Genomic DNA, 15,741 nt, shown 5'->3' with positions numbered 1-15,741 from the left:
AATCAATTATTACTAATATCTCAATATATTAATATGTACTAAAAATAAAAAACGGCACACAAACAAAAATAAAACAAAAAGAAATAAAATAAAACTGAATATATTTAATAATAATCATTATGTTTAACTTAAAAGTACATACAATGATTTATAAAAAGTCTATTGAAGACATACAATGCTTTTAAAATGAATATAGTTGAACGACTATATTTTAACTATAATTCAGTTTCTATAAAATACAGAGACTGAGAGATTCTCTAGCTTCATAATATCTATAACTACATATAAAATTACATATATTAATTAGTCAAGGCTCGATGAAAGAGGGCTACAGAACTAAAGTGATAACTAATTTTTTTTAAACCGTCGCTATATGCGGAGTGTTAGGATTTCTTTGACTTAGTAACTTTTTTATACATTAATTTGGAAATATCATCCAAAAAAATTCATTGTTATTAACAATAGGTATATTTTCAAATGAACTTTTTTAAGTTGTATCGCTTATTTTTAGAGATCATTAATTGCTTTAAGTGTACATTAATTAATTCACAGTTTACATGTTTGATAAAATGGATTAAAATGCGGCAAAATTTTGTAACAATCATATGCAAAAACAAAAATCAATAAATATTATAAAAGAGCTAAAATTTAAAACAGATAATCTATCTATAGACATACAAGAGTGCAAATGTTGCCATCTCGCTGCATATAGCGACAATTTAAATGCACCCTAAACTGAAAATGCCGACAGATGACAGTTAATAACGTCATTAACGTGCGCACAGATTACCTACATCATCGATAAACATGTCATAGATAATAACATCATCTACCTTAGACTACATTGTCGTTGATTAAAAATAAATCGGGGCGTTATTCGGGATGTTTCGGCGGTGCGATTTTGTACGCGAAACGTTAATTTTCTAACCTAATCAGAACCTGTATAATTTACTTAGGGACTTCACCCAACATAAATTACGAGGTGATTTGAGTAGAAGGAACTTGAATTTTGAGACTTCAGTCTGTATCACTTCTCACCACCACATAATATTAATTATTATGGTTCTGATAAATGTTGCCTTGTTTTTATTTATATATCTCAATACAGCAGCGTGCACCTCATACATACATTTAAGCTCTACCTACCCTAACCTCAGTATTGAAATAGGTCTTCTTGTCTCATTCATTTAGGCTTACTTCGGTCGCAAAAACTATGCACGCCACTGTCTCCATATATTTTATAATATTCAGGCATTTAAAATAATATATTTTTGGATGTTTTGTGACATCTAATAGACCAATTAAATATTAAGAGACGAATATTTAAATATGAGATTAAGTAGATACAACAAACATAATATTAGCACCTATATAAAATGATATAATAGCAACGTGATAATTTTATTTACAAAACTAAAAAAAATATTTACTAGCATTAAAAACTAATTAATATAGATTTGCATTAAAAACACACAAACAAAAATAATTTAACCTCTGTACATTGTTTAAAAACTAGAAAAACTGGTTTCCACGTCAGATTCTCTTGAAAATTATAATTATGGCAATTACTCCGTTATTTAAAAAAAATCCTATCTATTGACTATATTTATACCGTGTAATTTGTGCAAGCATAAGTGGAGAAATTATTTTGTAAACAAGTTCAAACAATGAGATGTTATTACTACTAGAGAGAGGCTTTACATTAAAAATTGGAATCATACTCGATTATTCGCTTGCATGTATCGCAATATCATAGTAAATTGGATTTTTTTAAATCAATTTTAAGGTTGCATTATATACTCTGGCCTTTACTATTTTACAAGAGTATAAATAGTTTTCGGTGTAATTTTCAATCCCCAAAAGTTTATGAGGGGCAATAGTTATTAAAAAAATACACCTGTAATGGTATATGGTAATACCAATAACAGAGAAAAATAAATGTTCCATAACTTGATTAACCTTCAAAAGGTAAAAAAATTGTACCTTCCTTAATAAATCAGGCCTCCAGAAGTAATAACATCTCACTGAATTCATTTATAAAATTGTAATAAAATTAAAATGCATCATTTCATAAAGCGCAGCTAATTTAAATGTTTGAAAACAATTTTACTATTAACTTTTGGTCGGATTACCATTTACAAAAATAATGTTTAAAATACATTAAAAAATATTTGCACTGGCAACAACGCAGTGTATCGTGTTTAAGCCACAAAAGGTCTTAAGCGACTAAAAGCCAGTGCATTGCTATAAAATGACCTACAAAAATTCTCCAAAGTGCACAGAAGCTGTGAAAGTACGTATAAATAATGGTCCTGAGTCTTACAGTCTATAAAGCTCTAAACACAACTTTACGTCAAATGAAACCCTTTAGTTCGGACATCACGAACCCATTGCACAGAATAACTAAATACAGAGAACAGCACAAAAAAAATTAAACGCACAGAGTAGTTAACATAACATAAATGTTAGGACACTGCAGGTTTGGATATCGAGGCATAAATGCATAAATTCTGTTTGGAAGTAAATTCAGGTACTATAATAGTTTTCATTCAAAAGCGCGTACATAGAGTATAAGTTTTTGGGTTATCTCATTCACTAACCAAACTTATTTTTGATAAACTCTTTGGTGGAGTCAGATTCCTAGGTCCTGTGAAATTAGGAATTGGAATTTTCTTTATTTCCTGTTTTCTAGATTCTTTTCTGTCGAGACTCGAGAGTGATAACGTGATATTTTTTTATTAATAAAGTTAGAAACCAGTTTTAGGGTATGAATTATTGTATAAACTATACCTTGAACAAATATGCGTGCTGTCATTCACTTTAAATACAGACAGTATATGTAATAAAAAAAAATATCTATTTGTACTTTAAAACGGCCTAAAGTCAGTCAAGTTAAAGGCCTTGTACATTGATATAAAATAACAAGTTTTTATTAAAACATACATTAAGACTTCAGTAACTGTTTGTATGTATGCAGAATTTAACAACTTTAATTTCTTTGGATCATTTCTAACTCCAGTGAAGGAGACACGCAAAAACTCACACTCGTCGCACGTATACTGGTTGTATGTACTTGTATGCTATACATTGCTTGTTTTTCAGGGAATGTCGCGTTGGTTGGCTATCAAAACCTGCAATGTACACCGTGGCGTGGTCACGCTCGCTCACCGGGCGCCGCTCGGTGGTCGAGGCGGAGGGAGGAGGGCGGGCGCGGGTGCGGCGGGGGGAGCGCCTCCGACACCACGAGGGGCGTCTGTGGCGACTCTAACGGTTTTGTACCTAGAAATAATGTTGCCATAAATTAACTGGTGCATTAGGGAAAGTGACGTCATTTGATATACAGCTGTCCGTTTTAAGTATCGAATGTATGTTATTTGCCTTTATTTTTAAATTTTCATAGACAAGACTAAAATAAATGTCGAGAAAATTAGCACGCATCATGAAATGTAAGGGCGATGCTACATTAGGGCGTTGTATGCTACACTTGCGTTCCGTTGACGCACGATGTTTCACGCACCCAGACAGTGTCAACAAACGCAAAACAAATGAACGCTGACCGTCTTCCGGTGAAACGTTTGAAACGTTGAGTCGTCGCTGGCAACGTTTACATGTCATCTATACTAATACTATAAAGCGGAAAGATTTGATAATTTGTTTGTTTGCTAGCATTGAATAGGCTCTGAAACTACTGAATCGATTTGAAAAATTCTTTCACTGTTGGAAAGCTACACTAACCCCGAGTGCTATAGAGTATATTTTATCCCCGTATTCGTACGAGAACGGGAACCCCGCGGGTGAAACCGCGCGGCGTCTGCTCGTTTAAAATACATGTATCGAAAACGACGGAGCGTCGACGCTGCGATGTCGCAACGTAACGGGACACTAATGGGGCATCGCTCTAAAGCAAAAAGATAAAGAGGTACTTACCAACAAACGAGCTCTCAAGCCAGTACAGCTTCTGACTGGACCTCGGCGAGGGTTGCCTGTCTATGTCACCGTTGGCCGGCTCCAGACCCGACACGTAGTGGACTATCGCTGACGTCACTTCCTTTATAGACGTCTGGATCTCCTCCGACGCTCTCGCTGATGCGCTTTGCTGAAGAAGAGATGAGGCTAACCTGGAAGGAGAAGCATGAGACGTGAAAAATGCGAGGGAAATCCTCTGAAATATATATGATTTTCAGTAAAAGGGGAGATTCCTTATTTGAGTGAGCAAGTAATCAGCTGTCAGAGCTTATAGTAGGGGAGCCGAAGAGGGGATTTTTACAGTTACTCGAGCGTGACAGATAAACATAAGGGACTATACCTTGCACGTTGTTGAGTACCTCTACCAAGTTGTTGAGTACCTTAATTTTGATGGGTATGTTTAGGGTAACCAAAAAAAAAACTAACTTCAGACATACTCAACCAGAACATCAGTTATAGATATAGTAGTTATTTAATTACTAAAAGTTGTGCATTTCGAAAATCTAACGATTTGAGCGTAAAGTAATGGAGGATCCCAAAGTTACAAAATAAAATCTCGAGTTACGACCGCGATTATTTTTTTGATTATTTTAAAGGAAACAATCTCTTAATTAATCGCTAAAATTTTCTGACAATTTCAGTAAGCCAAAGTAACTTAAACTTACAATACAAAGTATAAAACACTTAAAATACCAAATGGGTCCCCATGACGTTTTAGTAACTGCAATTTTATCATCCCGCGCTCCTTTACTATTAGTAAAGAGCCTCAACAGAATAAGCGTTGTTTCAAGGATATCATCACTAGTTAAGTCGCTCCTGACTCCTCCAGCCGAGGTAGGGCTGCCGCGTGCTGAACGACGAGCGCGCAGACGGAGAACACAGGGGACTCGTGCCACGGATACTGCTCCGAGTCGACGAGCACGGCAATCGTACCTTTCGTGAGGAGTTCTGGGCGTAGAGTTGAGTCGCTCCTGACTCCTCCAGCCGAGGTAGGGCTGCCGCGCGCTGAACGACGAGCGCGCAGACGGGGAACACAGGGGACTCGTGCCGCGGATACTGTTCCGAGTCGACGAGCACGGCAATCGTACCTTTCGTGAGGAGTTCTAGGCGTAGAGTTGAGTCGCTCCTGACTCCTCCAGCCGAGGTAGGGCTGCCGCGCGCTGAACGACGAGCGCGCAGACGGGGAACACAGGGGACTCGTGCCGCGGATACTGCTCCGAGTCGATGAGCAAGGCGACGTCTGGGAACAAGCGGGACACTCATCAGCATCATCATACTTCATCATCGGCCGTAACAGCAGTAACTGCTAGCCTCAAAACACGACTCAGGTTTTCTTCTTCACGACTCTTTTGTATTGTAGTTACTTTTAGCAGATGTTGACTCTTTATATAATGTATACTGAATATTATTCAGTCAATAAATTATAAGAATGTTGAGTATATACCATACAGAACTGTCTAAGGGCGTATAGTTTATGGCCTCTAAGGCTGGATGGTGTATTGCCTGAGGACCATCATAAGCAGTAACAGAACAGCAGTATCTACTAACAATACCTGAAGACAACACTCATACCTCTGTCTGGAGGAGTACAATGATCTTTTGTATTGTAGTTACTCTCAGCAGATGTTGACTCTATAATGTATACTGAACATTGTATAGTTATAGTTAACATCTTTTATGAATGTTGAGTATATATCATACAGCACTGTCTAAAAGTGTATAGTATATGGTCTCTGTATGGCTGTATTGGTGTATTGCCTGCCCCGAAGAGAGAAAACGTCTGAGTAGGAGTGAAACGTATCTTACAGGCCCTAATTCTTTTTTTTAAACCCTAAATAACCTGACCTAACCTAACCGTAAATTTTGGTGTGCTGAGTAACGCTACAAACATTTTCAGCTATATACTCACTTGGTTCGAGTTAAGTCGGCTAGTAGACCACCGTCCGAAGCTCGTGGTGTGCGGAGACAGCTGCGGCGCAGGCGGCTGCGCGTTGGCGCCGAGACTGCTGAGGGAAGTGGTCTTGGAGTTGAGGCCCGACCAGCGCGCCGCCGACGCCGACGCGTCAGACAACCGCTTGCGGAGGAGGAAGCCCTCCCGAGGGGCGGGGGCATTCTTGTACCTAGAAATGACCAGAAATAGCGCATTAATATCTTCACAGTTTATACGTTCTCCTAGCTTCTGGAGCGAGCTCGGTTAGCTGGAGTGACTCCAGCGGGGACCAGCACCGAAGGGACCTACGTACAACGGCCAAACCTTAGTGGCCAAGTGCGGAAAAGGCCCAGGAAAAGAAGAAGATACGTTCTCCTAGTCCTAGTCCTAAACTCGGAATTTTCTCGCCGCCTTAATAATTCCCTACGAGTATGGGTTTTATAAACAAAATTTAGTAGTAGCCATTGTCTGGGGACTAGGGGACATCACGACCCTGATTCGCCTGCATCTAGCGAATCCCTGCGACTGGCTTAATGTCGTCAGTCCACCTGGTGGGGGATCGACCAACAGCGCGTTTTCTAGTGCGGGGTCGCCATTCCAGCTTTTTGGCACCCCAACGTCCATCGGCTCGTCGAACTATGTGCCGCCCCCGCCCATTGCCACTTCGACTTCGCGACTCGTTGAGCTATGTCGGTGACTTTGGTTCTGCTGCGGATCTCCTCATTTCTAATTCGATCACGCAGAGAAACTCCGAGCATAGCTATCGCTCCTATCCGCTGTGCGACTAATATTATAAAGCTGAAGAGTTTGTTTGTTTGAACAAACTCTTCAATCTCAGGAACTACTGGTCCGATTTGAAAAATTCTTTCAGTATAAGACAGCCCATTCATCGAAGAAGGTAATAGGCTATATTTTATTCCCGTATTTCTACGAAAGCGGAAACCACGCGAGTGAAACCGCGCGGCGTCATCTATACCTACTAATATTATAAAGCTGAAAAGCTTTGCGTTTAAACTTCATATTACAAATACATCAGATAGATATCTCGTTTCCAACATTCGCAGACAAAATACGTGGCTTCTAAAGTACGTGTCGACGGACAATAGGCCACAATGGGTTCTGTTATCTTGATATCGGCTCCATACAATGCACGCTCCATCTGAGCATTTATTAACTGCCAGCGGCATATTAAAAATAGCTTGAGTTGTTTTGAATCACACAGCAAACCACACGAGTATATTTTCTAACAAAGTCGATATCAATATATATAAATAAAAGTGCCTGTCTGTGTTTCCAGGAAATAAAATTTTCTGAACGTCGGAACAAGATAATGTACTACGCAATTTGTAGACATTGTGGCTGTTATAATAACCTCGTTAAAAATGTACAACGGATTCCTGACTATAGATTAAGTGAATGCTTAAGCTACTAAGAGATTTTCATGTTGCTGATAATAATGAACGGGACCGACGGCTTTACGTGCTTTCTGAGGCACGGGGGTTATATTACCATATAACTTCCAACTCCGAACTGACAATTTTTTTGAATCACACAGCAAACCACACGAGTATATTTTCTAACAAAGTCGATATCAATATATATAAATAAAAGTGCCTGTCTGTGTTTCCAGGAAATAAAATTTTCTGAACGTCGGAACAAGATAATGTACTACGCAATTTGTAGACATTGTGGCTGTTATAATAACCTCGTTAAAAATGTACAACGGATTCCTGACTATAGATTAAGTGAATGCTAAGCTACTAAGAGATTTTCATGTTGCTGATAATAATGAACGGCTTTACGTGCTTTCTGAGGCACGGGGGTTATATTACCATATAACTTCCAACTCCGAGCTGACCATTTTTTTGAATCACACAGCAAACCACACGAGTATATTTTCTAACAAGGTCAAAAATAACTGTGTTTCCAAAATAACTGTGTTTTACCAGAATACCAAATCACAAACCAGCTTTTGTAAATTTTTGTCTGCCTGTTTGCCCGGGCTTATCTTTGGAATGGCTGGACCGGTTTTAATGGGATTTACACTGGAAGTTAGAGGAAGTTATTGAGCAACATATAGGCTACTTTTTATCCCGATAATATACGAGGTTCCCGCGGGTTTAGAGAAAAACTCTACAATGTTTAATCGACTTAAAAAAATGGAGGAGGTTTCTAAATTCGACCGTATATATTTTTTTATGTAGGTATGTTCGCGCATAACTTCGTCGTTTAGGGACCGATTCTGATGATTCTGTTTTTGTTGGAAAGACCAAGACATTGATGTATTAACTCAAACCGTTTTAATCATAAACATTTAGGATTTTCAGACAGTTCTTTACCGCGATTCTTTCAGACACGGCTTTAATTAATACGCCACTGGCTTTACACCTCCTTTAAAGTGATCAGAAGGTAGTATTTACACTGTTATTTTTTACTTTTTAGTTTAGTGAAAATAATTTTGTGATTTTGAAGTCAGATCATTTTTTTAATTTTTAATTAATTTACTATTTTTATTATTTATTTATATATTATATGGGCGTCCGCTAGTTCATTCATAAAGTAGAACAAGCACTTTTGAAGAATCAGGTCAATATGTTATTATAATGATAGGTAAGTATGTAAACATTTTTCGGTACAAGCTTTTTACATCATCATTATCGTTATCAGCAGGCTAATTCACTATCTTTGACTTATGCTGCCGGTTCACCGAAGCGGAGCGTGGCAGCGGAGCGAGGCAGCGGAGCCGAGAAACAGGGAAACCTGCACTCCAGAGAATTTTCTCAATTCTCTCCGTGTGTCTGCCAATCCGCATTGGGCCAGCGTGGTAGACTATTAGACCCAAACCCTCTCTACTGAGAGGAGATTCGAGCTCAACAGTGAGCCGTATATGGGTTGATAATGATGAATTATTATTTTATTATTATTAGAATAACAGATGAGGGTATATACTTCTAATGTCGGATCTTAGACCAGCTCTACCTTATACTAGAGTGTAGATCCCCTGAATAATTTGAGGCGAATAATATCAGCTGCGACATTCATTAAGACATGTCCGCGTCAAATTACTTCGTTAATGATAATAGCTCAGCTCATAGTCCAAGCCGTGGGAAACTGCACGCTTGCAAACATTGTTTGGAATATAATTATGCATATCTTATCTGGTACACACAAATACTCGTAAAGTTTGCGACGATAACGTGCAGTTTTTGCAACATTTCTCGCGTTTTTAACCGACTTCAAAAAATATTGGAAAATTGGAGGTTAGTTTACGAAAAATCTCTCTAAAGAGCGACCTTACTATATAAGCCTTGCCCAGTTTGAGATGCTTTGCGATTTGAAATTACAACTATAGATAGTGTTAGGAAAGTATAGAAATGTATGCTCAAGTATGCCTCTCTGACAGAAAGTTACATATTTGTACCTATTGCCGTGGAAACCCTTGGGCCATGGAGTCGCAGTGCCAAAAAATTTTACCGTATCATTTCACCGCGGCTAGTTGCCGCGACTGGTGACAGAAGAGCTGGCGCTTTTTTTGCGTAAAGGATCAATCAGCCTGGCTGTCCAGCGCGGAAATGCAGCCAGTATTCTTGCCACCATTCCACGTGGGCGTGATTTGTATAGTTATTAGGATAAGTTAGCTTAAGTTCCTTATTGTATTCTTTCTCAATAAAAAAAAAATAATAAAAATAAAAAAAGTAGAAATTATTTAATGCATCATTACTAAACATGCTAAATATGGGCCTCATAAGAAGGCTGAGAGTTAAAATTGGAAATGAGGAGATCCGCAGAAGAACCAAAGTCACCGACTTAGCTCAACGAGTCACGAAGCTGAAGTGGCAATGGGCGGGGTACATAGTTGGAAGAGACTTTGGGGGCACATAGTTCGAAGAGACTTTGGGGTCCCAGTGTGCTGGAATGGCGACCCCTCACTAGAAAGCGCAGTGTAGGTGTACCTCCCACCAGTTGGACTGATAACATCAAGCCAATCGCAGGGATTCGCTGGATGCAGGCGGCTCAGGATCGTGATGTTTGGAAGTCCTTACAAAAGCTCTATAATATGATGATGATGATTATAGCTACTAAATATAAAAGGAAAGATAAGATATACAGATATTTTTTTATCATGCAAAGGCGTCCTTATTGCTGCAGATTTAATTAACTTAATTCAAAATGGACATACCATTCCGGCACATTGAGCTTTTGCAACGACCTCTGGACCCGGAGCTCGTGCTCAGAGAGCACGCGGTCTGAATTCTTCTGCAACTCGTTCTCTGGAGGCTGGAAAATGAGATTGTTCTTTATAATAAAGAAAACTCTATTCTAGAAAATAAAATCTACTTAATCTAAACTCTAGTTATAATTTATTAAAAAATTAAAAAATAATAATTAACGTATATTAGAGAAAAGATTATTAAAAATTCTAAGTTTCTAATTCCTGGATTTTAAGGCTAAGGAGATTTTAATATTTATTATTTATTCCATGACTTATTTTTTTTAATGGTGATAAACTATTATAAGATACCATGCAGTAAAATGTAAAAGTACTATAAAAATAGCGAATATGCCGGACAATATTCAAATTGCTGGTTTATCACAAACAGAGTCAACAATATTTGTAATAAATAGGATCTAGTCAAGGGTATAACTTTTTATTGTGTAACTAGCAGACGCCGCGCGGTTTCACCCGCGTGGTTACCGTTCCCGGGATAATATATAGCCTATAGCCTTCCTCGATAAATGGGCTATCTAACACTGAAATAATTTTCCAAATCGGACCAGTACTTCCTGAAATTAGCTCGTTCAAGTAAACAAGCAAAAACAAACTCTTCAGCTTTATAATATTAGTATAGATAAATGATACACCTCATATTTTACAATACTTTTATTTATATTATATACTATTTACAATATAATTTACATAAACTACACATTTACCAAATCTTCTTCGTCTGGTGCTAATCGGTAAAACGTTTTGTAAAAGGTTGAATCGTTTTGCACAATGTTAATATGTAACAAATCTTCATTTTCACAGTTTAAGTTTTCTATTGAAGACGAATCAGGTATGCCTCCTTTATGTTTCAATGATTGTCTTAATTTGTTCGACACAAATTTAGTGTAAGCGCCTTCTTCTTCACTATCAGATAGGTCAGATATGCCATCGTTTATGTAATGCGAATGGCTTATCACCTTTTCGGATTCAAGTGTATCTTTATCTAAAATACTTTCCGTCAAGTCACACATTTCCACAATTTCCGACCAGGATATAACATCATCAGTTTCTGCAGTTGTTGCTAACCTGTGAGTACTGTTTGTAAAGTCGCCAGTATCCTGGGATTCTATCAATTCGGATACTCCGTAAATAGTTTCATACCATTCAAATTGCTCTGAATCAGCGTCAATTTTAAAGGAATTGCCGCTTATATTCGTCTTGTAATTTGTTTTCTTTAATGTTGATGTAGCTGGACCTAAAGTTTGTGTTTCATTTGACTGGAGAACACAGTGGCTTTCAAAATCAGCATAGTCAGGTAAGTCTACGTCGGAAATTTCAGACTTTATTGTTTGTGGTTGCATAATAGAACAGTTTGTTTTTGATACATCTTCTATTGGTGGCGGCGGTATACTTTGGAGCAAGTTTGTGAAGAAGTTGTGAATTCGTTCATCATTATTGATAAGTTTGGGGATTACTGTTTTATTTTCTTCAGTGATGGATGCTTTGACTTTTTTAGATACATCACTAGTTGTCGAACGGTTGTTTGACACCTCAGATTTTACACTTAAATTTGATAGTAAGGAATTTCTTCGAGAATCTAGTTTTCTAATAGTAATCTTTGATTTCCATTCTCGATGTTTGTCAATAAATCCTTTGACAGTCAAAGAGTTTTCATCTTCAGATTCGCTTCTTGGAATATCAGGAAACTTAGCATAATATATATCCCTTGACAGAGGTTTAGTATACACATGTTCCGGTTTCACTTCTTCGAAGGGTTCCATTTCTTGCGTAATCCAAATAGTGTCAAGGCAGTACCAAAAGCCATTTCTTTGTAAAACTTCCTCAGTAGTCAATAACACTATTGAAACCATTGTGACTTCAGCTTATAGATGTCTGCTCACTACTCTACGGATAAAATATTACTGACTATCTACTGTAGCAAACTAAGCAAGTCAATATTTGCTCGATGCGAATGTGTTTTCGAAGACTAGAATGACTTAATAAAATGTACACATTTCTAATTGACTTGTTTATGAAAACTACAAATTTTATCTCTATTTGATCTATTAGTTACTCGTATTTACACTTTTAGCGTGATATTTACTATCAGGAATATTGATTACTTGAAACTTGATGTTCATTCATAAATTCAACTGGATATGGCTCATTGATCAGCAGAATGACGTTTATTATTAGATCTATTGTTTGATATTTCTACCATTGAACTTTTAAACAGATTTTCAAGCTAATGAGACGATTTCATGGCAAATGTCAATTGTATCCCGTAACCGTAAGACGGCGTAAACGTGACCTTGAATTGGTTAGGTATTGAACTCACCCGGACGTCAGACGAAGCGAGAAGCGCACAGGGGCCCAGTAACCCTACACTCTCCCAGCAAGTCATATTCACGAATAATAAGGCGACACTCTCGATTTGTCCTTCGCAAGGTGTACTCGCATATCGGTGTTGCTATCACATTTCAATGCACCAGTGACTTCGTAACAGGTTACGTAAGTTGTCAAGTGATCTACCTGTATTTGGTACCTAATTAATTTTGAGAAACAAGTAAAGCATCTACACAAAGCGGAGCCGTCGGGAGGAAGTAAAGCAAGCTGCAATATCGAAGCGGAAAGCACTTTCCAATCAAATCAGCGTAACGTTGCTTATTGAACGTTAAAATCCAATTACGAGGCTAAATCGGAGCGCCCGGGGGGGCTCGGTGCTTAGGGTCGCTCTGCGGCCGGCGTCTGCTTCTCGGCCTGGCATGCGGGGTTCGGGGCGGCCTCGCGACGCTGCCTATGCGGCACTCCGCATGCTGCGCGCGGGAGGGACAGGTGGCCGCGGCGGTGCCTCCCGCCAGACTGAGCCACGGCTCGTGTCCTTGGGCTTCGCGCATGCGCACACCCTCACAGTTACTACCAATTCCTAGTGTCTTACGTAGATACGTCTCATCGCAATGATGGCACACGTCCCTCCAGTTAAGCTTTTCAGTTGTAAATGCACCACAGAATGGGTATTGCTCCTTTGTGCATTGTCTTTTTTCATTTGCGACCGTTATTCTTTCCGCGAAGGAAATCGTAACAATAGGATCTTGTACCGTTTGTTTCAGACTGATACTTGATGATCTATAGAATGTTTATGTAATTGTCGACATGCCTACACTGTAGCTGAGGAGGCTGACATTTCCATTTTGGGTTACCTTTGAGCGGTGCTTTTATCGAGTTTGAGGGCGTGGCCTCGCGTGACGTCACGGCCTCGAATATCCTTAGCTTTACGAAATGAGACGTCTCGGGTGATTGAGGTGGGTTTAGGCATAAATTGGTAAGGTATTGCGCTGCTTTCAGAATTTATCTTTAACTTCTCTGGTAACATCGTTTCGTTTTGTTATGACTTTATATTTATTTCTGGATTTCAATAAGATTCGTAATTTACGATTTAACGGCTTTTGGATTTTGATCAGCTTTCAACTTCACGCAGGAAGTAAAACTATAAGAAATTGTAATGTTGTGATCAATTGTAGATTATAATATTGTATGATTTTTTTGAAAGAGCAACTGTTGAGTTTCTTTCCGGTTTCTTCTCAGCAGAACATGCCTTCCGAACCGGTGGTAGAATCTTTACAAATAGTCAACTGACGTATCAAAAGTGCTTGTAAGCTGAGCCTACTTGAAATAAATGAATTGCAAATCTACGATATTAGTAAAAGTTTGAAAGAAAAAAAAATAAAAATTGAATTTTCTACCGTCCGGACCGTATATTTCAACGGCGAAGACTATTACCATAATAGGGGCTTCAAAAGCGTTATTTAATAAAGCATGATTGAAGTTTAAAGCTCGACTATCGTACTACAATGTATGGAGTAAATGTTTGACCTTTTTCTTTTATGTCGCGGTGGTCATATTGACCATCACTTGAACTTCGTTTTGCTAGGGTTGTCAATTGACCTATATTTCAGGGTCTGCTGGTTTTAATCATTCTTTGTAGCTTTCGGTATATTTTAGTATTTGATTTGTTAATTTAAGGTACACAAAGGCGATACTTATGGTGCACATATTTACCTGAAATATTATAGGTGAATAAAAATAGCTCAAGAAAAAAGGGGTGTCGAACGAAAACGATGATTTAAAGGTTCAGTAGCCATACTCCTATTACAGGATTTTCGATTTGGGTTTTTAGGGTATTTATGTTTTATTAGGATTTTTCTTTAATTTTATCGCGATTTTAAAGTCCACCCTGCGTGTATTAGACTTATATTATATATTTAGACTATTGTTTAGGTTATTTTTTGTTTAGGTTTTACGTAAATATATTCACCTAGAAAATAATTCATTTTAGGATTAACATTTTAATTCTCCTTTTTATTATTTTCTGGGTTAGTGACAACCTTATTGAAACAATAATGTGAATTGATACGAAGCGGTCGAAGAAAAATAACCTTGACCTATGTAATATTTAATGAAAAGATAAGCGAAGATATATAAATAATAGGTACATAGATAATAGATTTATAGATGTTAGATGTATCGTAGAATAGCAATGGAAGATAAAGAGCTGGTATGATTAACTTTTCTTTGTGTAATAATTATTAAATGGGATAGGATTGAGATTTGTTTCATCTTTCTTTGTTTTATCAATTGTTTGTTCTTCTCAGCAGAAGCGTTCTTAACCGGTAGTAGTCTTCTACACAGACCTTGACGTTTTGTAAACTAAGCCTAGATACTTTAAATACACGAATTTTAAACCACATACTCGTATAAGCTGAACAGTTTGTTTGGTCGTACACGCTAATCTCAGGAACTACTAGTCCGATTTGAAAAATTCTAGCCCATTTATTGAGGAAGACTAAAGGCTATATATTATCCTCGTAGTCCTACGGGAACGGGAACCACGCGGGTGAAACCGCGCGACTTCAGCTAGTCGTAAATATGCAATGTAATGTAAAAAGTTAGAAAGGCTTTTTTTTCTGAGGATCTCATGTCAACGAAGAATTTTATCGAGTACGGGGATATCCTAAATTGACTAGAGCAGGAAATCGAACTCAGGGTCTCTCAGTTACAAAGCGACGGAGGTATATATCTATGTCAGAGAGGATTAATACTTCACTGCTAACAATGTGTCAAAAGTTAAGCAACCTTGCCTAATGTGATATTGCAACTAGGACACAATTAGCATTACAATATTAATAGGCCTAGGTAATATGTATGCAATCGATCTAATTAGCCTCATCTTTATCAACCCATATTCGGCTCACTACTGAGCTCGAGTCTTCTTTTAGAATGAGAGGGGTTAGGCCACCACGCTGGCCAAATGCGGATTAGAAAACTTTTTTCACACACGCAGAGAATTAAGAAAATTCCCTGGTGTACGGATTTTCTCACGATGTTTTTCCTTCATCGTTTGGGACACGTGATATTTAGTTTCTTAGTGCAAGCCCCGGACTTGATTCGAACACACACCCTCCGGAATCGGAGGCAGAAGTCATATCCACTGGGCTATCACGACGAATAAGCCTATTTCACATGAAATCAATTCGACGAACCTGAAGTGGGAATGGGCGGGGCACATAGGTACAGAGGTTTGCTACATTACCCTCCTTCTGACGCAGTCGGGTAAAAACTGTAAACTGTCGTTATA

General features: G+C 38.1%; 1 protein-coding gene across 1 annotated transcript in view; it reads right to left on the bottom strand.

Annotated features, from left to right (window-relative positions):
- Positions 1-15,741, bottom strand: part of LOC112053474 (serine/arginine repetitive matrix protein 2) — a 115,103-nt gene that overhangs the window by 6,987 nt on the left and 92,375 nt on the right. Inside the window, exons 4-8 of the mRNA XM_052881177.1 lie at positions 10,077-10,174; positions 5,876-6,086; positions 5,055-5,206; positions 3,928-4,118; positions 3,169-3,279 (exon numbers count right to left, since the gene is read on the bottom strand). Of these exons, the coding sequence (XP_052737137.1) occupies positions 3,169-3,279; positions 3,928-4,118; positions 5,055-5,206; positions 5,876-6,086; positions 10,077-10,174 (763 nt within the window). The remainder of the gene's footprint in view (positions 1-3,168; positions 3,280-3,927; positions 4,119-5,054; positions 5,207-5,875; positions 6,087-10,076; positions 10,175-15,741) is intronic.

The sequence above is a fragment of the Bicyclus anynana genome, chromosome 4, assembly GCF_947172395.1.
Source record: "Bicyclus anynana chromosome 4, ilBicAnyn1.1, whole genome shotgun sequence".
In the NCBI taxonomy this organism is placed as follows: Eukaryota; Metazoa; Arthropoda; class Insecta; order Lepidoptera; family Nymphalidae; genus Bicyclus; species Bicyclus anynana.
This window is presented reverse-complemented; position numbering and strand designations above follow the sequence as displayed.